Source organism: Xenopus laevis, chromosome 1L (genome assembly GCF_017654675.1).
Source record: "Xenopus laevis strain J_2021 chromosome 1L, Xenopus_laevis_v10.1, whole genome shotgun sequence".
Taxonomy (NCBI): Eukaryota; Metazoa; Chordata; class Amphibia; order Anura; family Pipidae; genus Xenopus; species Xenopus laevis.
Window position 1 is genome coordinate 83,468,828 of NC_054371.1, and position 23,058 is coordinate 83,491,885.

General features: G+C 38.8%; 1 protein-coding gene across 1 annotated transcript in view; it reads right to left on the reverse strand.

Moving 5' to 3' along the window:
- The window catches only part of mmrn1.L (multimerin 1 L homeolog), a 51,240-nt gene extending 28,983 nt beyond the window's left edge, over nucleotides 1–22,257 (reverse strand). Inside the window, exon 1 of the mRNA XM_018252209.2 lies at nucleotides 21,523–22,257. Coding sequence (XP_018107698.1) covers nucleotides 21,523–22,034 — 512 coding nt within the window. The 5' untranslated portion in view covers nucleotides 22,035–22,257. The remainder of the gene's footprint in view (nucleotides 1–21,522) is intronic.
- Nucleotides 22,258–23,058: the final 801 nt, after the last annotated feature.

A 23,058-nucleotide genomic window follows, 5' to 3' on the forward strand; every position in this document is an offset into this window, starting at 1 on the left:
TTTTATACGCATGACTCTTTTGTCCAAATGCATTAAAGTCAATGGCAGTCTAAATAATTTTGACGTGAACAATTTTTATGCGCTTGACAATTTTTACACATGCAACTATTTTCTCCAAATTCATTGAAGTTAATGGGTGTACAAATCATTTTGACGTGCGATAATTTTGACAAGCGGCAACTTTTTTTGTCGCAGCAAAATTTCCCACTGGGAATTTTCGCTGCAGTTTCAAGAAAACATTTGCTGTCAGTGAAATCCGGAAATTTGCTGCGAATCCATGACTTGTGAATAAATTCACCCATCACTAGGCAGAGCCAATAATTAGAGTTATATGTAAAGTTATGAATCTAGAAGATCCTGAGCAGGAGCAGAAACAGGATAAAATGTTTAAGGCGCCTTCTTAGAAAGTCCTAGTCTTTCCAGTGCATGAGGTTCTGAAGACTCTTATTTAAAGTAACTGGGCCAATCCAGATAAAAAAGTTTTGTCTGTCCAGGTGATTCAAGAAAAAGCAACATATGCAGAAGGGGATGTTAGTCATTGATGAAATTACCACGCTGCCAGTGGACAAAGGCATTTCACTTAAGGACCCTGTTGAGAGGAGACAGAACACAGTCCTTAAGAAGGCTTTTTCCTTTTTTGGCCTACTTTGCAAGGCTGCAATTGGAGTAACCTGTGTGGCCATAGCTTCTTAAATTTAGCTACAGGAGTTGGAAGGGCAGCTTCAAGAGGGGACAGACAAAAGTAACTTCATCCACACTGTTGACTTCAAGGTTGCAGTTGAGGCATTGATAAGTGTCCAAGCTAACAGCCAGGTATATGGGGCATACCACTTCCAAGTTTAACCTTTGTGTTCTACCATTTAAAGGTGAACTACTATTTGGACCTAAATTAAACAGCATTATTTCCAAAGCATTGTCTGGCAAGTGTTATTCTCTTCTGCAAGAGAGGAGGGACAGGTGTCTAACAGACCTGAAATAAATTATGGTAAACAACCATTTTGTGTTGCAAAACCAGAGCAAGAAGGACTCCAAGCAAGACAAGTCCAAATCCTGTTGATGGTGTCGAAGATGGAGTCACCAGTAGGTGACAATTTCAGGCTGTCTGGGCAAATACACGTCAGATAAATGGGTGCTGGAGGTGGTTTCTCAGGGCTATCACTTGGAGTTTGCAAGCATACCAGATGCAGATGTATTTCTGGAGTCAAGATGCACAGGAACAGTAGACAGGAACAGTATCATAGCAGACCATTTGTTAATGAAGGTAATTACAGTCTTGCCATCTTTCTCAGGAGGAAAATTAGGATATAGCTTAAGGATGCATACCTTCATGTTCGGATTTGTGTGGCTCATCAAATGTTTCTCAGTGTCTCGGTACTGGGAAATCACTTCCAGTATCACGCACTTCCATTTGGGTTAGCAGCTTCACCAAATTAAATTTTATGGAGTTGTTGACTGGGGAATAGAAACTATTTCAACAAATGTTCCAATTGTTGGTGGATCTCTGGGGACCTCATCAGACTTGATGGCCGCAGACAGAAATGGGCAGGTCAGAGTGTCCTGCTCCCAATTCCCACAGATACAAACTCTGTTTTGGGATAAGTTGGCCTATATCTTTCCAAGGACAGACCAGGCAACAGTAATAGCAGTGTTGGCCAAGAAGGCCTTGGTTCACCTTGTTGTTCTCAATAACCTTAGCCAAACAATTCCAGTTGCCCCGACTTTTTGCCTGTGGGGTACTGTCACCTGAGGCAAGTTTTGCAACACACCTCATTGGTGCAGCACCTCTTCACTGGATTCTATTCCTCTGGAACTATTGACTCTGAAGACAGCATTCCTTATAGCTTTAACGTCAGTACGTAGAATGGTGGAGTGGTGAGGCACTGCTGAGGGATGAACCATATCTGAAAATGCCTCAAGTCTAAGACTGCCAGAGAAATTCCTTCTAAAAGTGGTGTTATTTTTTCACGCTAGTTATGGAGACAGTACTACCAGCATTATTTCCAAATCCCTCTAACAAAATGGAAAATAAATGGCACAATCTAGGAGCGTTTTGGTATACAGAATGGTAGACAGTGCAATAAACTTCTTATACGCTTCAAGTGATTCTCTATTGGGTTCCAAGCCTCAGAAAGCACAGTTCCCTGAATGGATCAGAAGATGCATCAGGAAAGCCTATGCTATAGGTTCAGTTCTATGCAGGCTCTTTCCATTAAGGCTCACTCCACAAGGGCTGTGACAGCTTTCTGGGCATTCCAGGCCCAGGCTACTGGAGGAGTTTTATAATGCAGCAGTCTGTCAACCTTTGGTCAGTTCTATAAAGTATCTTCTTCTGTTGTGTGATTAAAAAATTCAGTAAACTACTACACAAGACCTTTATTAGTGCTTGGGTATGTCTCATTAGTGCCCACTGCCATGTGGAAGAACAGGAATTAAACTGGTACCTGGTTGCTAGGGTAAATTAACTCTAGCAATCAGATATCTGCTGGAATTCTAAATTGGAGAGATGAAACAAAAGACAAATAATTCAAAAACCACAAAGAATAAAAAATGAAGGCTGATTGCACATTTTCTAGAAATATGACCTTCTATATCATGTTAAAAGTTAATCAAAAATTGAAATAACCCTGTCAGGACTTACCCTGGTGGTCTAGTGTGCAGCGGGGTCCACCGCCACTCCTTCGGCGTAGACACCCGCTGCGCAGCTCCTCCTTCCTTCCTGGTGCTGGTTTCCGCACGCTCGTTTTTTAAAAGCGCAGTGACGCTGGCGTGTGACGTCAGCGTGCAATGGCGCCAAATTCAAACGGATAAGAGGGGAATTCAGTATTCAGCTTATTGCCCGTTGTTAGGTTCAATTAGTTTGTTCCTGGGTGTTTGTTCTTAGTGATTCCTGTTTGATCTACTGTGTTTGACCCTTGCCTGCCTGCTTACTAATCTGACCTCTCCAATCCTGACCTTGCCTGTCTGAAACTACGTTGATCTCTCCAATCCTGAAACCTTGGCCTGTCCTCTGACTATTCTATGATCTCTATCCTGATTCTGGCCTGTCCGACTATTCTATCTGCTTGTGCTGGCCCGGCCTGCCTGTTCCTGGTGGCTTCCTATCTTCCAGCATCCTTGTAAACAGTCGTGCCCCATTGCCTGCCAGAACTTAAGCCTTGCACCTCTCGTTAAGTCTAGGTGGCATCTGAGTATGCCGAGGGCTCCTCCCGAGGCCAAAGGCGGTCACTTTACTGGTGAAGTACGAGCCAAGACCAGGGTGCTTGGCATCTGTTTTGGTGTTGGGTGCCGACTGTGACAAACCCTTAATCAAGTATCAGCTGGCTGGATATAGTGCTTTTAGCAGTTTGGTGCTAAAAAAGAAATGTTTTATGTCTGGGTGGACACAGAGCACTTTATACAGAAAATTGGTGGCATAAATGGATCTTCAGGGGGTACTATCATATCACAAGAGACCATGGAGTTTAGGACTATCTATTGCAATGCACCATGTTGAGAGACTTGTAGGGGAAGGAAGGGCTGAAGGGGATGTTGGCACAATAAGACAATAGGTCAAATTGTAAACTGGGCAGAACTGAACATGAAAGACACACACATACAAGTGATGTACGATTATAATGATAATGGAATTTCAAATATTATTTTTTGTATTTCACCTTTAAAATTCAGTTTTGCCTTTGCTACAGCCCCCCTGAATCCTTTAATCCCCAATAATATGTACGTTGGGAGTTATAGTATAGCAGCTTTTAGTTGAAGCAACATTGCTACAGAAAAGTCCTGTTTAAATATTTCCAAAATAATATGAAAAAGATAAACACTACTATGAAAAGTGCCAGACTTACTACTTATTACTGCTGTTGGTTTCTATAATAATATTATTACTTACAGTTGTTGCTTTCTGTTTTCTACAGATTTGCAAGAAAAAATGTTATTGCAGCACAGATGAAGACCATCATGGTTACCTATGGCTAACAAAAACAAAATGGTTTTGCACTTTTTAACGACTTGACTGATAAATGTTGTAAACAACTCTTGTGCTTGTCAAGTATTCCACTAGATGGCAGGCTTATACAACCAATGTTTTCTGTCAGTGGGTTCTTCCAAAACATGTAAATTTTTCCATTTTCCAACTGCAAATTGTCTGGAATATAGGAGTCACTCTTTCCTAGCAGAGTGAGTCACTGCACTGAGTATGAAAGTGACAATAACCATTGTCCATCCACTACAGTATACAATGTAACTAAAATAGCAGATTGTTTACTGAGAAAAATATCATTTTACAAGGCCCCTGTTAAAGGACAAGGAAAGGCAAAAAAATAAAATCCCATTTCTACTTTCTTTAATCAAAAAGAAACCTATCTCCAATATACTTTAATTTAAAAATGTGTACCGTTTTTATAAGAAACCTGACTGTATGCAGTGAAATTCTCCCTTCATTTACTGCTGTGGATAGGAATTGTCAGATGGTCCCTAACTGCTGAGCAGAGAAACAATCATACTTATGAACAGCAGGGGGAGCCCCCGCCTCACTTCCCAGCAATGCAGAATTCAAGCAGCTTTGTTTATGACGATCCCTAAGCAGCCCAGACCACACTGAGCATGTGCAGGGTCAGGGTCAGGCAAAGATGTTTAACAAAGTTACAAGATGACAGCCCCCTGTGGCCAACTTTGAAAGCATAAATCATTTGTTTGATTAGGCTTTGTGGTGTAGTAAGTTCATGCTTATGTTTAGTATACAAAATACAGCATTTCTAGCCTTATTCTATTTTAGACTTTCCTTGTCCTTTAAGGCCTTGCTTTAAGTATGCAGTGCAGTCTTGGGCCTAGTCCTTAAGAATGATATAAATAGCTGGAGAAATGGGCAACTAAACTGTTTTGTGAGGGGGGTCACAGACTCTGCAGAAAAGTGATATAATAAGGGGAGGGAATAAAACAAGATGAGTGTGTGAAGAGGGATTGTTGAAGAGGATGGAAAATGCATAAATAGATTAAAAGTACAAGTACAGTACAAGACACAAGAGACTAGTATAAGGGAAGGTGGTAGGTCCAAGTAAAAGGTGAGGAAGGGAAGTAAGGAATGTGGGATACATTGGCTAAGAGAAGCACAAAAGAACAGAACATTTATGAAGAATGAAATAATAAAAAGGATAGTAAAGGAAGACAGGCATTAAAGGAATGAGAAAAGAGAAAGGAAAGAAAAGAAACTTAGACAAGATGAGACAACAAAAGAGGCGAGAAGCTTGTTGCCACTACACATTAAAAACCTGTAAGGTTCTGGGCCTGTGCTCTGGGCTTGGTGGTGCAACGATGAACTGTAACACTGTATCTTACTGTATAAACTTGCTTTCAGGGGGAAGAAGTGTGCAGAGACAGCAGTTTCAATTTACCCCTTTCTCACATCAGTGCTGTTCTTCCCCTCCTGTCTGAGAGCAGCAGACAGGAGTTCCTTGTTGTTTTTGGAAGGAGTGGTGAGAACATGTGCCCACTGCCACTCCTTGTATATAATGTGTTTGTGGTATCATTATCTTCTGCTACTTTCTGTATCCTATGTGCTTGGGTGTCAGTACCCAGAGCCTATCATTGTAGATAACGTGGTTAGGGTTTTAATAGAAATTTATCTCAGTGTATGAGATGTACTTGGGGTGCGCCATTAACCACTGCTTTCCATTGTATAAAACACTTGTGAATCATAGATTTCTTCCAGTATAATGTACTTAAAGCTGCCTTTCATTGTACATTGTTCTGGGGTGCATGTGCCATATATAATATGATGGTAATGGCATTACCCTTTTCTCTTTCAGTATAGTGTGTTGGAGATGATGATATACCCCAGTTTACTGTTTGCCAGTGATGCTTCCATAACATACTACGTGCCCCCAGTGGATCCCAGAACCAATATATATGTCACTTTGTCTTGCTATTAGTGTTATTTCCATCATGAACAGATAAAAATGATTCATGGCATCATGACAAAAGTCACAATACTCTAAGGCCTGACTCTTGAAAAGAAAGCAATTAAACCCTGTTTAGGCCAAATTACTTGTGAAATAATATTGGGTACTGTGATATATACTGTTTATAACACATTATTGGGGCTTAGCTGTACAATGAACTGTTACCTAGATTTGATATTTGATCATTTGATAAGCATTTTAAATGTTGTTATGTATTTTTGGGCCAAATCATGGAGTAAGTTAGTAAGACTGATCAGTAAGAAATAATTTTTCAGAAGTTATAGTTGTCAGACAGATTCCACATCTGAAGTTGCAACGGGGGAGCTATATTTAGCATCCAGATGCTGATAGAGTCAGTTGTAGTCAGCCAATTATGCTAATGTAGAAACTGTGTGCTATAAACATGGGAAGTATTAAGCCAACTGTAGGGTATATTGGAGCCATGGAATCACCTAACTAGTTAAAAAAAACAATACAAGTTTATAAAAGTTCTATATATCTTTTTAGAAAGACAAATATCACCAAGACAAGACCAAAGTAAATGTTGGCCTTGTGTTGGGGTTCATTGAAGCAGAACAAGAACAAAAAAAAGACAAAACGTCGCTTTCCATCCAGTGGAAAATAATTGGCATTTATTTAAAAATGAGATGTACAAGCATCAACTGACTGTCCGAAAGATATGATAATACAATGTTCACTGGTGAGACTCTAACTTTGTGTGCAGTAGTTACAGTCACATTGCTAATTTTGATAAAAAAAGCAATATATATATATATATATATATATATATATAAAATATAATAAAACGTACATATACATAGCTATCAATACAGCCACACATATATATATATATATATATATATATATATATATATATATATATATATATATATATATATATATATATATATATATATATATATATATATATATATATATACACACACACAGTTCAGGCTGTGGTGTACTCCAATCCAGAGTTTTACTGCCTGGGTGCTGTCATATATAGTGCAGATAGTCGTGTTTCAAGGAATGACGCACTCCAGGACTTCATAATGAGATCAAGCAAAGTGACAAATAAACTTCACTTGATCTCATTATGAAGTCCTGGAGTGCGTCATTCCTTGGAACACGACTATATATATATAATATATATATATATATATAGATATATATAGCAAAATAGATGGACTCGCACACCATTTTTCAGTGAATAAAACAGTGTTATTTTATTCTTGGTTGCATTGCAACCAAGAATAAAATAACACTGTTTTATTCACTGAAAAATGGTGTGCGAGTCCATCTATTTTGCTGTACAACTAAAATTGACCAACGCACCCGAAGTAACTAAAAAGCTGGTAAGAGTGCATACACAAAACAGAAACAAATTCCCATGCCCGATTTGACCTTATTTATTAATTAAAAAACTTGGGAAAAAACCTGATAAAATCTAGCTAAAACCCGAATCTTCTAATTTTTTCAAACTTTTTTTCCAAATTGCTTGATTTTTTCAGGTCTTTTGATTTTCGGGTAAACCCAGCGCAAACCACAATAAATGCAAATTGATATTGTGGCCTCTCACATTGACATATACAGGACCTTAACAGGTCTGAGGTGGCTGATTTTCAGATTCGACTTTTTGCAGCATCGAGGTATAATACATTTAAAAAAATTGAGGTTTTTTCCCACGACAAAAGGCATTAATAGCGATTACAACATCATCCAGCAGGACATTCCACAACCTCCCTGCCCTCACTGTGAAGAACCTCTGACGCTGCTTCAAATGAAAGTTCTATTCCTCCAATCTGAAGGGGTGGCCTCTGGTGCAGTGATCATTTTTATGAAAGAAAAGGATCCCACATTATCTATAATGCCCTCTAGAAAAACACTCCCAACCTTGACAGTCTTTCCTTGTAATTTAATACTTCCACCCCCTGTACACGTCTCTGCACTCTCTCCAGTTCACCCTTAAGAAGTATAATAAGATGGTCAGTCTTGCACAAGCCTTCTATAAACAACTCAGTTGGTGCATAGGAATGACATATACAATACTATATGCTCCTAGTGCTAGCACCTGCTAGGAGTGAATTAAAAGTGAGAACTTGGATTTATTAGACAATTCGTTCAAAAGCCATTGCTTGTTAAATTATACCTCTATAGTCCCTTTGCAGAGCGACCATTATGGCAGCTCACACTTACATGAATGCCTGCAAACTAACATATAATTAAAACTGCCTGTATGGACTTTTATACAAAATGAAGCGCAAAGCTTATACATAGGGTGTGTACTGTTGTACGGAAAAACATATATGAAGCCCATGTGCAGTTAAACAGAAAAGCTGCAGGAGACAGGCTGTGTGAACTTTAATTCATAGAAAGGTTGAGGAAAAGCACATGATGTATTCCCAACAGAACACATTTATATCTTAAGTGACTGTCAGCAGCCATCCTCTGCAATGCTTTTCCTTGGAGCTTCGGTCACCATGGAAACAGAGTTAACTGTTATTGTACTTAAATAATAATGCTTAAAGCAAGATGAATGCTGCAGAACATTCTGTCTGCCACATTTTTGCTTTATCTGTGGCAGTTGATAGTAATTGATACAGGGCTCAGGTTCCAAAACTGTGTGGCTAACCCCACCTCTTCCAGGGAGGTCCAAAGAAGTGGAAGGAGGCTCCGTGTTGAAGTACAGTGAGATGGAGAGAATACTTATTTGTGTTGTTATTTACATTGCACAAGTAGCACTATATAAATAAAACATACATACATATACAGTACATAGTTACATATCAGTAGAATAGGGTGAATTTGATCACAATGTAATGTTTATATTATATATGTAAACTTTTTATGATCTCAGTGTTTTGTACTGGGCTGCGGAGGGCTTAAAGGGGTTGTTCACCTTCGAACAACTAGTTGTTTTCAGAGAGATCACCAGAAATAAACTTCCTCCAATGACTTTCTATTTTATATGTGTGAGCATTTTTCTAATATTTAAGTGTAAAGTGTCATTTTTCACCTTCTGAAGCAGCTCTGGGGAGGGGGGTCACCGACCCTGTAAACTGTTCAAATGGATACATTTAGTTGATACATTTATTATCTTTGTCCCTGCTGATCAGAATCTCTGGGTTTCATTACAGGCAGCTGTTAGAATTGATACAATAGTTGCTAATACTCCAGAGATGCTGCTGAGAAATGTATCAGCTCAATGTTGCAAAATTGTAACAGTTTAGAGTCTGCACCTGAATTACTGAGCTGCCAGACTCAAACACCAGAGACACAAACATTCAACTTTAACCTTAGATTTCGGAAAAACAGTAAAAACGAAATATTGGAAAATAATTCAAAAAAAGGAACAATCTAAAAACAACTGAATTGGAAAAAGTGTTTGGAAGGTGAACAACCCATTTAAACTCACATGAAAGAGTAAAGGACAAATTACGTAAACAATATAGCCAATGTGAAAACTGTTTCCATTTCATGAATGGCACATGTCATACAAAACATAACCCAAAATGTTTTGTAAAGGGGTAAAAATAAAGAATTTCTATTTATAATGTAAATGCCAGCAGGTGGCCCTAAGCCCACTCGTGAAAGGTAAGGCTCTATCTTGCTTGGCCACTTCTTCCTTTGGCCTGTGACATGTAAGAAGCAGCATCAGATTGAAGTGGCCAGACCCTTGGTGGAATGTTGGTACCGATAGGGCTAGTTAGTGAATAGTAGTGGCAAGTGAGTTCACTTTAAGGGGGTTATTTACTAAAATCTGAATGTGTCTCATAGTCCCAATACAAAAAGCTTGACCAAACTCCAATGCCTGATTTTGCCTTATTTATTAATAAATTAACTCGATTTAATCAGATCGGTAAAAAAACTTGAGAAAATCATGGGAAAACCCGAATTGTACGATTTTTTCAGGCTGACACCAGAGTTAGGGATTTGAGAGTTTGGGTGAAGGTTAGTAGAGAGCCTACAGAAGAAGCTTGGGCATTGTATGTGAGGTTACAGCAGAGAATCGGGATAAGAGCTTCTTTGCAAAAGAGCCCTGAAGGCTTTCAGATGGGAGAACGCTGTGGTGCATGAGTAACAGGTCCGAACTGGCAATCTGTGGGTTCTGGCAAATGCCAGAGGGGCTGCTGTAAAATGCCATAGACAGTCACTATTTATTGGGTTGGTGGGGGCTGTTTGGACCTCTGTGTACCTGAAATGTTTGGACCTCTGTGTACCTGCATGCTGTGCCCTGCAAGAGGCTTTACAACAATAAAGAGTTTGAGTGCATCACATTTATTGTGGCTGTGAATTCTTTGCACAACAAAGGCCTTGTACAGGAACATCTAGTGACAGGTGTGCACTAGCCACTGGTGGCCCTGTTACATGTTTAAAGGGCACCTACCATACAAATATGTTTCACCCACCCACTAATAAGCACCACTCCCCCCCCCCCCGTTCACACCCAAAATGTGTGAGATGGAGCAATCATTCATTATGTGCATACAAACAATGCACCCTGTAATAAATTTATAATGCACTTCCTCAATGTCTGCTTACATTTTACATCTGATATTAATCTCAGTCAGCATAGCAACTTCATTCAATTTAATGAAGAGCTAAATAGCTACTTTGATCTCAGACAGAATTACTAAAGTATAGGGACAAAAGGGCAAAACTGTAGGATAAAACATATTTAATGCAATTAAGCCTTCTTTGTATGATTGTATATTAAGCATTTTTTCATTAATTCTCCTTACTGAAGAAGGATAGAGAGGTTCGCCTTATACAGTATGACATTTGAAAATGTTTTAATTACTGCTGGTCATGCAAACACCAGATGGGGGTGCACAGTGTGAAGGCTTTCTCTATAATAAATACTATAGGCCAGCTTTGTGTATACTCCAAATGCAAAATTATTTATTTATGCATATAAATATTCACATTGCATTGCTATTATTTTCAGTGGCAGGGTTATGTTTTTTTCATCACTGAAACAAGCGACTTATGGGGTTTTTTTATCCAAAGAAAACGCCATGATGTGGAACCTAAAAGTTTTAGTTACATGTATAATCTACTTGGGTGGATACCAGAGGTGTAACTACAGAGTAAGCAGACTCTGGGGATGCAGGGGGGGGAGGCAGGAGTGGAGGGGGCCCAGTGAGGCCCTATTAATGAGCAATTTTTAATATATGTTGTTAGAATAGGCCAAATTAAGAGTATTTTGGGGGCCTAAATTTAATTTGCTGTGGGGCCCAGTAACATCTAATTACAATGGTAATATAGAGTAAACAAAAGTGCCTAGACACACTGATATACAGTACATAATCCAAGAACTACAGTCCAATAGTGTTGCAGCTTCAGCAGAGACCACTAGCAGCGCAGGAACAGAATACAAAAATTAGTCCCATTATTACATTTACTATCACAATAAAAGGTAGGGGGTCCCTTACTGTAAGGGTCTGAAATACTTAGGTGCTGGATCCCAGTGGCTGAGACTGTAATTCAAGTATAGAATGAGGGACTCAAGGTGCTTATAAGAACTATATTCCCATAACAGTCCCAGGTATTGTATTAACCAGCCTTAACTCCTTGCTTGTGAGGATTGCTGGATGCACAACAGTGCCAGGAAATGTATTAGTGAGCCCAGCGCCTTGCTTGTGAGTATAGCAGGATGCTGAACTATAACTCAGCGCCAGAGAGGCAAGGAGTAAGAGCATCACTGAGAACACTGGGAGCAAAGGAATAGTCAGACAGGCCAGTTCATACTCAAGGGAGGAGGTGTGATACTAAGGGGTAAGAAAGGAACATAGTCAGGAAGCTAGTTGGATCATACACAATGGGGAACCAATAGTGAGGCAGAAGCTAGAACAGAGCTAGATCATAGCCAATAAACTAGACAATGTGGTACCCAAGGATCAACATGAAATCAAAGTTGGACAGGCCAGGTCGCTCAATGATAGTTTTCATTGAACAAAGATGATACTGTACTAAAATGTAGTTGAATGAGGTTTCTACTTTTCATTCATGTGATTCCTTTTAGTTTTGAATGCTGTATTCAATGCCATTTTCTCTATAGATCCGCATTAAATGTATACCTTTCCTTTTGTGAATACAAATCCTTGCTAGTATTAGCTGTGTATAAATACCAGTTAAATTTACTCTCTTGCACAGGACCCTTAAGTGTCTTCACATTAAGCTAATGCTTCGGCTGAAACATAACTAAGGCAATGTTATTACTCAACATTTAGATTTTGGGACATTAGTTTTAAAGAGAAAAAAATGAAACCAAGAAAATATTAGAATAGAGATAATATCTCTGATGATCAGGGCCGCCATTAGAAATCACGGGGCCCATACAACAAAATTCTCGGGGGCCCTTCCCAGCCCCCAAGCCCCACCCCAGATCCCACCCACTCCACACAAAAGTTAAAAGACCATACAGACATCAGTGCTACAAAAAGGTGACCCCCTACACACACAATTTATAAAAAGCTATTGATGGTCATGGCCCCCTTATAAGTAAAAAAAACTGTGGTGCCAAGGCCCCCCTTAAAAGATTTTTTTAAAATTGGTTGTCAGGGCCCCCTACAAGTTAAAAAAAACAATTGGTGACCAGGGCCCCCCTATAAGTTAAAAAAAACATTGGTGCCAGGGCCCCCCTTACAAGTTAAAAAAATGGTCCCCCAAAGAATATTTCTTGAAAAAACATTGGTGCCAGGGCCCCCCTTACAAGTTAAAAAAGAAACATTGACGCCAGGGCCCCCCTTATAAGTTAAAACAAATTGGGGCCCCAAAGAATATTTTTAAAAAAAACATTGGTGGTAAGGGCCTATAAAATATTAAAATAATACATTGGTGGCCAGGGGATGAAAAAAAAATATATAAAACAGTTCAGTAGAATTGAACTCATGGCTTCAGGACTTCAACTTCGCCTCCTTTCTTTTTGCTGCTTCAGGACTTCAATTTCTGCTGTTTTCGTGACTTCGGGTCTTTTAGTCGCTTTGGGAGTTCGGCTATTTTCGTGGCTTCGGGTCTTCACGCAATTCGGGACTTCGACTGTTCGGCTTTTCGGCACTCTCGCATTTCGGCTGTTCGGGGCTTCGAAAATGGGCGCATGCTTCGGCGCTTAGGAGATAATTTTAGAAACATGGGTAGGTACAGACCTACTTTATTTCAGGTAGGTGCTACAGCCCAGGGCATTTCTGCATTTCTAGCACATTCATTTGTAGGGCTTTAGCTTGTACTTGTACTGTACTCTCTGTTCATAGTTACTCTAATTTATAAACACATGAGTTATAAACTTCCCATTTCAGAGAAAGCTGAGGAAATACACTCCCTCAATATTGTTTAAAAGCCTAAGTGTTAGAAGAAAGTAATTGTCTTCAAGGTCCCTGGAGAACTACATTTGTTCAAAGAACACACGCACATCTGCAGATTTGCTATTTACTGTCATGCAACAGAAAATTATTTTTAACCATACAAAGGATTTCCTGAAGTTTTATGCTTCAAATGAAAGGTGTGAACTCCCACATTTAATATAGCCAGCAGATGTATTGATGCCACTTATGGGTTGTTATTGTGGTGGCTGTTTTTCTCTGGCAAGGGGATTTTAAAAATGTATGCCTGAATAATGTATTAGATCTACCCCATATACTATTACATATTTTCAATCTTAGCTTCAGCCTCCTGCTGAGATAAGTAATTGCAAAGGCATTTTAAATGTGGTCAAGTACAATCACCTCATGTGTGAGATCCACATGAATGTCTACAGAGGTTCCTGGCATGAAAGATAGATAGCAGATAGCAACATTAAAAAAGTCAGGGTTAAAACTAAGGAGTAAAAATTGAAGTGCCCCTAGCAGCAATGTCCTTTATATGTGGTAAAACTGTGTATAATATTTTGAAAACAGTAGGCAGTGTAGGACTCGTCTCAAATGAGGGACCTTGACATTTGAGTTTACATATTTAGTCCAACATGTGGTAACACCACCTTAATTTGAATAAAATGTATTTATAGGGATTTTAAAGGCTGTATATGAGTGTGTCATTTAGAATATGTTATACTACTACAGGGCTGCCCAACTGGCGGCCCGCCTTTATTGTTCACACATGTAATCCCCCCTGCATTGTTCGCACTTGTAACACCTCTATTGCTCACACACACCCTGTACTGTTCACACCTGAGACCCAGACTGAAACTTCCCACATAATTCACCTGTTCACACCTTATTCAAAATGCTAATGTGGCACCAGCACTGTGTCACTATATGTAGTACATCTTAGAGTGGTTCTGATACATTTCCCTGTCTCCTGCTCTGTCCTGCCTTCCCTATGCTCCCTTTGTGTGCCATACTCTGCCTCCCTATGCTCCCTGTGTGTACCATACTTTGCCTGCTCTATGCTCTATGCTCCCTGTGTATACCATTTGCCTGCTCTATGCTTCCTGTATGTGCCATAATCTGTCTGCCCCATGCTCCCTAGTGTGCCATATTCTGCATGCCCTATGCTCCCTGGGTATGCCAAATTCTGCCTGCTCTATGGTCCTTGGGTGTGCCATACTCTGTGTGCCATACACTGCCTTCCTTATGTTCCATGTGTGTGCCATACTCTGCCTGTGTTTGCCCTGCTCTGCCTGTGGAACATAAGCCTGGTATTTGTTCTGGGGATTTAAACGTATGTCTTAATATGATTTGACTTTTTTCACATATAACTGCCCTCCCTGCAGTTAGCACCAACCATTTGTTTTTTTTGGTGTGCTATTAATGTGGACATTGTCTGTCATGTGGTAACATGGGTGTGGTTTAAAGGAGAAAGAAAAGTTAAAACTAAGTAAGCATTATCAGAAAGGTCCACCTAAATATACCAGTAAACTCTCAAAGTAGCACTGCTCTGAGTAGCATTTCTTTCCTTCTATTGTGTACTCATGGGCTTCTGTATCAGACTTCCTGCCTTCATCTTAAACCTCCTTGCCCCGAGGCGTGAGCATACTCAGTTTGCTCCTATCCCCTATTCTCTGCTGTAATCTGAGCCCAGAGCTATAAGTGAGCAGGGAGAGATTCAGGCAGGAAGTGATGTCAGACCAAGCTAATACTGCAGCTGCTATCCTAAACAAACAGAGAGCTTCCAGAGCCTTTTACTCAGGTATGGTAAAACATTCTACAGAATAAATATAGCATTCTAGCTTGCACTATTGCAGCTAGTCTATTGGCAATAAAATGCCTCCGTAGCTTTCTTTCTCCTTTAAAGTGGGTGTGGTCTAAAAACAGGGAGTGGCTAACACAGGCTTCCATTATCGGCCCTCCACCATGTAGACCAGAAAAATTCCGGCCCTCTGTACCATAGAAGTTGGACAGCACTGTACTACTATATGTAAAGGAAGTAACTGTTTCCTGTTCATATCAAAAAATCAAGTTCCTCTACTATAATATTTACAGAAAGAAGAAACATCATTCTGGTGGAAAGGCATGGCATTTCAAAGAAATTTACAAAAGCAGAAGTTTTAATTCCTGTTGCCAAATACTGTAAAAACTGTATATATAAAATTTATGGTTTTGCTAAAAGTGGCAGAAATTCAAATGCTCACATGTAATGTAATAAAAATACAACACAGTCCATATCAGGGGATCACCAACCAGTAATCAATATATTTCCCCTATAAACACCCATGGGAGCTCAGTCTTTGGATACAGGTCTCACAGGGGCCCACTCAAATATTTTTAGCCATGCTTGGAATGCTGGTTGAGGCTTATTATTCTATTTCTGGCCTCACTAAATCTCATTGGCCAGGCTCTCATATAATAATATATATCATATAATAACCCTCAGAATTTAGCAGGGGTAAAAATAAGTCATGATCCAATTATATATATAAAATCCCTTAATCCAGGTGTTCTCTACTTTTATGGTTCATTTATAAAATCAGAATACTGTATAAACTGTATATCATTTCATGTAATATTAAAATATAAAATATAAAAGTAGCTATATTAAAGGCAAACTATGATACATTTTAAGGATATGGTTAAGAATGTGCGATGAAGGTATTTCCTCATGAAAATGTTAAGATCTAAAATATATCTAAAAAATATATCTTGAAAAAATTCTAAAAATAAGAAAAATAAAAAGGCAAAAATGTATTATAAGTGGGAATAAATAAGTCAGAGGGGCAGGGATCGTATAAACCAGTGATCCCCAACCAGTACCTCATGAGCAACATGTTTCTCTCCAACCCCTCGGATGTTGCTCCCAATGGCCTTAAAGCAGGTGCTTATTTTTGAATTCCAGGCTTGGAGGCAAGTTTTATTCGTATAAAAACCAGGTGCACTGTCAAACAGAGTCTCAATGTAGGTTGACAATCCACATATGGGCTACCAAATAGCCAATCACAGCACATATATATGCAGCCCAAGAACATTTCTTCATGCTTGTGTTGCTCCCCAACTCCTTTTACTTCTGAATGTTGCTCACAGGTTCAAAAGGTTGGGGGATCCCTGGTATAAACTAAAATATTTCTTAAATATCATGTACCTAATGTGCTCTTCATTGCCGTCAGTTCTATGGAACAACCAGTAAACAGTTAACTTTAGGATATGTCTAATTCAAAAGAAAAGCAACAGAATATATCTGAGTAAATATGTTCTGATGCATTGACCTTGAATGCACTGTAATCTACAACGAGCCATAGACGGTTTAGAAAAACTGAAATAAATGTTCTTTGCTTGTAACTCATTTTATCCTTGTATATGCTTTGTACATCAACATTTGACTTTACAGAGTTTTCTAATCCATATTTTTTTAAGTTTTAGTTGGAAAAATCCTAGTTAAGTGATACCTTACCTTGAAAGTGAAAAGCAAAGTGAAAAACATCATTAATGTTGCTATTCAATGGGGCAAATTGAAATATTGAATGTGCCCCAAGGGTGGTTATTGTAAGCATTTAGTACTGTAAAATGACCAAAGAGCGGAACATAGGAAAGCAGATATTGACTTCTAAGGAAGTGCTGAAAATCCCCCAATTTTTTTTTAATGGCTCAATGTCCTTTTGCAATACTATGTGGCAGATTTCCTGTAATAGATGATAGAAATAGAAATAATGCCTGTTGCAATAACAGTATAAAATGTTTCATCACACATCTTATAAAGAAACCATATGTTTGAGAGGAAAAATAAAGAAACGTCAATGAACACATTAGCTATGCCCTGAACACAAATACAAGTGAAGGCAGGAATGATCACTTTCATATTTCCTTTGCCTTCATACAGGTCACTGTCAACTGTATTATGAATGATTACTGGTACAATCTACTGTGCATCTGGGACAGACAGGTTTATCTTATGAATTGTTCTCTCAGTCTCAGTCCTATTAGTTATTGTCTTAAAAATAATTCTGCAGTTACTACTAGATAATAGCAACAACATATTCAAGTTCATTCTGCAATTGTACATTGTACAGGTATTGGAACTGTTATTTAGAATGCTTGGAACCTGACGTTTTACGGATAAGGGGTCTTTCTGTAATTTGAATCTCCATATCTTAAGTTTACTAAAATAAAAATAATCATTACATTATTAAAAGTACTGTATGACTTACAATAAGGATTGATTATATATTAGGATCAAATACTGTTATATTATTATGAAGAAAAAGGAAATATTTTTTAAAATTCTGAATTAAGTCTATGGGAGAGGACCTTTCTGGATAATGGGTTTCTAGGTAATGGATACTACAAGAAAAAAACTGTCTTTTTCCTCGGTTTTCCTTATTCTAGTTTAGCATTATCTGGGTTTTCAAAAAATTAAACCCGCGGCCCCCCAGTCCAACCCTGGGTTGTTATGGTTGTTAATGGTACATTCTCTACTTGGAGTAAGGTCCCTCAGGGCTCAGTATTGGGTCCACATTTATTAAACTTGTTCCATAATGACTTAGGGGAGGGTATTGTAATACTGTATCAGTATTTGCAGATGACGCCAATACAAAACTGTTGCTGGAAAGAAAATTGGATGCCCATTGTCTTTAATGCATTTGGAATAGGCACAAATTGTTACATATATAAAAAAAAAAGTTTTGCAAATTTTTCTGTGAAGCAAAACATGACAGATTCGATTATCACTAGTGATAGTATAACTATGTATAAATATATAAGGGGGATCATATAATAATCTCTCTAATGCTTTATTTAACAGTAGGTCCTTCCAGCTGACACAAGGTCACCTACAGTATTCCGATTAGAAGAAAAGAGGTTCCGCCTAAATATTGGGATGGGGTTTTTTACAGTGAGAGCTGTGAAGATGTGGAATTCTCTCCCTGAATCAGTTGTACAGGCTGATACATTAGATAGCTTTAAGAAGGGGTTGGATGGCTTTTTAGCAAGTGAGGGAATACAGGGTTATGGAAGATAACTGTTTTTTTCCCACTCTGAGTCAAATTGGACAGATTTCAAATGGGGTTTTTTGCCTCCCTCAGGTAGCAATTAAACAGGTTTTATATATAAAGGGCAAGGTGAAGACAAGGTTTAAAGCTGGACCGGAGCAGAACTGGAAGGGGAAGGTAAAGCAGAACAAAACAAGGTTCAGAGCCAGGCAGGGCAAGACAGGGAAGAGTTCAGACAAGACAAGGCAAAGGTTGATGTGTGTCCTTTTTCAACCTAACTTACTATGTTACTATCATCAAGCAAATGCAGGTTGAATATAACTATTGATGAATTCCTTAGCAGCATACTTGTATAAGGGGGTCAGTAGATGTCTTTTATTTATTAAAGGAGAATTCAATCCCCCATGGTGAAAAGTCCCCATATATATATATATATGCTAACTCAGATGATAGCTATTGCAAGAAAAATCCAGAGTTCACGAGCAGTGTGAACGAAAACATATTAAGTAAAATATTACCCTGTGGCAGTATGCTTTATCAGTAGGGATGTAGCGAACTGTTCGCCCGCGAACTAGTTCGCGCGAACTTCGACCGTTCGCGTCCGCCGAATGTTTGCGAACGTTTGGGAACGTTCGCATTTTGAGTTCGCGTTCGATCTTTCGACCATTCGAATTCCTTCGACCGCTAAAAATCTAACGATTTCCATTCGTTCGAACGATTGTAAGCATTCGATTCAATGAAAACCATTCGATCGAATGGCTTCGATCGTTCGATTCGAATGAAAATCCTTCGATCGAACGATTAAAATCCTTCGATCGTTCGAATCGAACGATTTTAGCGGTGTTCGAAGTTCGCGAACGTTCGCATTTTTTGCCGGTGTTCGCGAACACCAAATCGGCAGTTCGCTACATCCCTATTTATCAGTAAAAGTGAGACAGTATCACAATATCATTAAAAGTCTTCCTGTTAATACACAACATATGTTGTCTGAGAATATTTACTGCCAAATACTAAATTCATTTTCCACACGGTAAACCATGTGCACAGATAGCTGTTTTCAAATGCAGATGAACAAAGGTAAAAGCACCTGCCACTTCTTACAGTGCGTGTCTTCTGTTAGAGCTGCTTCTTAGGCATCTGCTACTGTACATCAAAGATATAAACCAACTTACAGTAAGCAAGCCATTTGCTCAATAAATAGCAAGATGTTGGATAAACTGAAATATAGATATGATATAAATAAGATATGGGTGAGTATCCAGCAATGGTAGGGTTTATGTTATTGTAGGTAAAGTTTCTAGCACTGATCAAAACAGATTGCCAAACAAGCTCAAAAATAATCTCACAGACAGGGATGCTTCCCCCTCATACCCCCATGCTTACCTCATTTGTGTCAGAGCAGGGTGGGGGAGCATAGCTAGTGCAGTCCATTAAGAATGGAAATCAGAAAGGTAATCTGCTGCACACTGAGGAAACTCTCTCACCTAGCCACATGTTAGGAGCAGCCATGCAATACGTTCCACAGGTCCCTGCCAACTGTGTAAAATGGCAGACCATATGTAACGTGAGACCTAACAGCTCATCTACTTACACCATAATGTAAGCATGACGCTCACTAAAGAGCGCAAAGTTCTGCCCAGGATGCTAACTAAGGGTTACAAAGTTTTGCCCATTAGAATGAAACATACTTGTCCTTGTGCCATGATACAGCTGTTCTTTGCTCCCTTGTGCCATTTTTTACTTTTAATGACACAGTGAGCACAGACCAGTGCAAGAGAAGCCTATACTTATCTCATGATCTAAGAAGTCTTGAATAATGCACACACAAGGGGCTTGCCATGCCCAGTTGCCCACTACTTTACACACAGCCCTGCATAAATAGATGAGCAAAATACATTCTAGGAGGTCAAACAGTTGTACTATAGGCATCATGTAAAATTCAGTGTAGGGCACACTGTAAGCAAGAAACAGGGTGCTTTTGGAATGTTTTATCATTTTCCATTGCCCTCCCCCTTGCTGCCCCCATCGTAGTAAGGTGTTGTTAGCCATGTAAGGTTAGGTGATACCTTTTATTGGCTAAATGAGTACATAAAAAATTGCAAGCTTTTGATATGAGTATTATGAGTAATATTACATGTCTTATTCTGGCTTAAAGATGTTACATTATATGAAACTGTACTAGAAGACATTTTTACACACCAAACGTGTGCAAAACTGGGAATTAGACAAGAGAAAAGTGAAGAGAGAAGATAAGGGCCCACTGGGTGGGATAACGAATGGATCTAGATCTTATCCAGTTCACAAGTCCATATAAGACTGTATCAAATAACCTGTAAATGGGAAAGGTGACATGTAAAGAAAAGATAATAATCATTCCAGATATTGACAAACCACCCAGGATAAGCAATTTAGCTTTACACTTCGAAGAGTGCAAATACTAGTAAAATGATCACCTTGTTGTGAGATGGTCAGCCTCTAATGCTCTTGTTGTGTCTTGAAATTACCCATTAATATTGTGACCTAAAGCTCTCTGATGATCTCGTTATTGCTGCCGAAATGTGCTGCCACTGGGGTGTCTGTGTTGCCATGATTGATGTTGAACCTGTGCAAGTTCATCCATTAGAGTGGTGTTTGTGTTTCCCTGTATATGGGAGAAACAATACAAACGTTGCTCCAACAAATGAACTCCCACAGGTTCAACATCAAGCATGGCAACACAGGTGCTCTTTATCCTGGGAGGCTTATCAATATTTGGGCCAAACTATTATCTTGCCTTCACATGTCACTGCCCCCACTGTAAATAAGACCTATTAAAAGGAAACAAATAGGTATACCTTCAATATGTACATCATTACAAATAATATGGAAAACAACATCCATTTGTCTCTTCTGGCTTTCCTGGTTCTTACCTACATTTCCAGCAATGCCTTTCATGCGTCTTCACAAGCCTTGTTTCTACTACATGGTCAGAACCAGCAGTGCAGACAATAGCAAGAGACATTGTTATTATTATTATTTCTATCATTAGTAATATGGTTTTATAGAATCTGCTATAACTGCTGTAGAAAATATTTTATGTATAGCAATAAAAAAAATTCTAGAAGCAATAATAACTAGCAGAGAAAACAACATTCATTTACTGGATTTACTGTTTGCCATTTGCAGGTATCAGACATATTTTTTAGAAATAAAAGAGTGAGAAAAAAATCTTACTTTCCCCGGGTGGTTTGAAAACCAGGTTTTTGGTTGTAGACGACATTTCCTTTATAGTAATTGCTCTGCCTGGGTAAGTGATTCACTGCTGAGTCTTGTTGAAATAAATCCATCTTTTTGGGAATGCTGGTTTGTCTGATAAATGTGTTGGTTGTAGCTTTCATTTTTTCTGTAATTGATATACTGTTTTCTTTACTTGCAGCCACTGTGACTGAGGGAGTTTGAGGAGATGTACTAACAATGGCTTCAAGGTTTATCAGCTCTTTTGTTTCTGCAGTTGCTGGAATACTCAGAGTAATGCTTGGATCACTCTCCTGCAAATTTGTGATTTTGTCGTCATCTGGTGTAGTTGGTGAAATGCTGCTTGTTTGGCTTATGTCTGTAGGCTGTTCAGCCACACTTGCTTTCCATGGTATATCAGTAATATCCACCGAATCTCCTCTAGTGCTGCCACCACCAATGTTAAGAAGAATCGCTATTAAAGTGAAGCTTGTTGCTAAAGTGGAGACCATTTTTCAGCAGCCGACTCTTCTTGCTAATATCTCTTCTGCTCTGTAACTTAGGAGTATTTGCTTTTTGCTGTTAACCTGTACTAGATCCTGGTGGCAATGATCATTCGATAAAAAAAGGAAACAGGTTGTAGCCTAAACATATTTAGCTGAGGAAACTCAGTTTCCTGTTACTGTGGAATCTTCCCCATCCCACGGACCTTTAAAGTTAAAGGGCATCAAAAACACTGAGCGGAGTTAGGAAAGAATACATGCACAGAAACTACAGGAAATAATGTAATGACAGAGGGAAATTGTATAACACTCCCAGCGAAAATACATTGTGTGCTAAAGTAGGAATGTAGCAATAATTTCATGTAGGCTCTTGCATAAATAATACATGTGTAAATAAATAATATTCTGTTATCTCAAGATATTCTTTTAGAAATTCTATGAAAGACTCAAGAAACATACTATTTTTATATCTATATACAGTATATATATATATATATACACAATATCAAAACAGGGGGGTTGTGGGAGCACTCTAAAGGCTTTAAAGTATATATATATAAGTATAATAAATGCTATTGCATATGTACCCAAAACAGGGGTTATTTTGTTACAAAATTATGATCATAAAATTGATAAGCCACCATACCACGTCAAGGTAAACCCCGAATGGCGGTCCCTAACTTGTTTTATATTTTATGTGCATTTTAGCATTACCTGTAATCAATGTCCGTTGAACGCTGTTTTTTCACTGAGGGCTAAATCCTCCCCAGCCAGCAATCAGGCTTTTAAAGGAGAGATATTCTTATATATATATACTTTAAAGCCTTTAGAGTGCTCCCACAACCCCCCTGTTTTGATATTGTATATTTAGCCAGGAGCTGTGGCATAGCTTCAGTGGTCGTAGCACCCCATACCCCCCCTTTAAACTAGTGGTGATCCTATGCTTTTAAAATTGGGCGTTTGTTTTGGGAATATCTCTCCTTTAAAAGCCTGATTGCTGGCTGGGGAGGATTTAGCCCTCAGTGAAAAAACA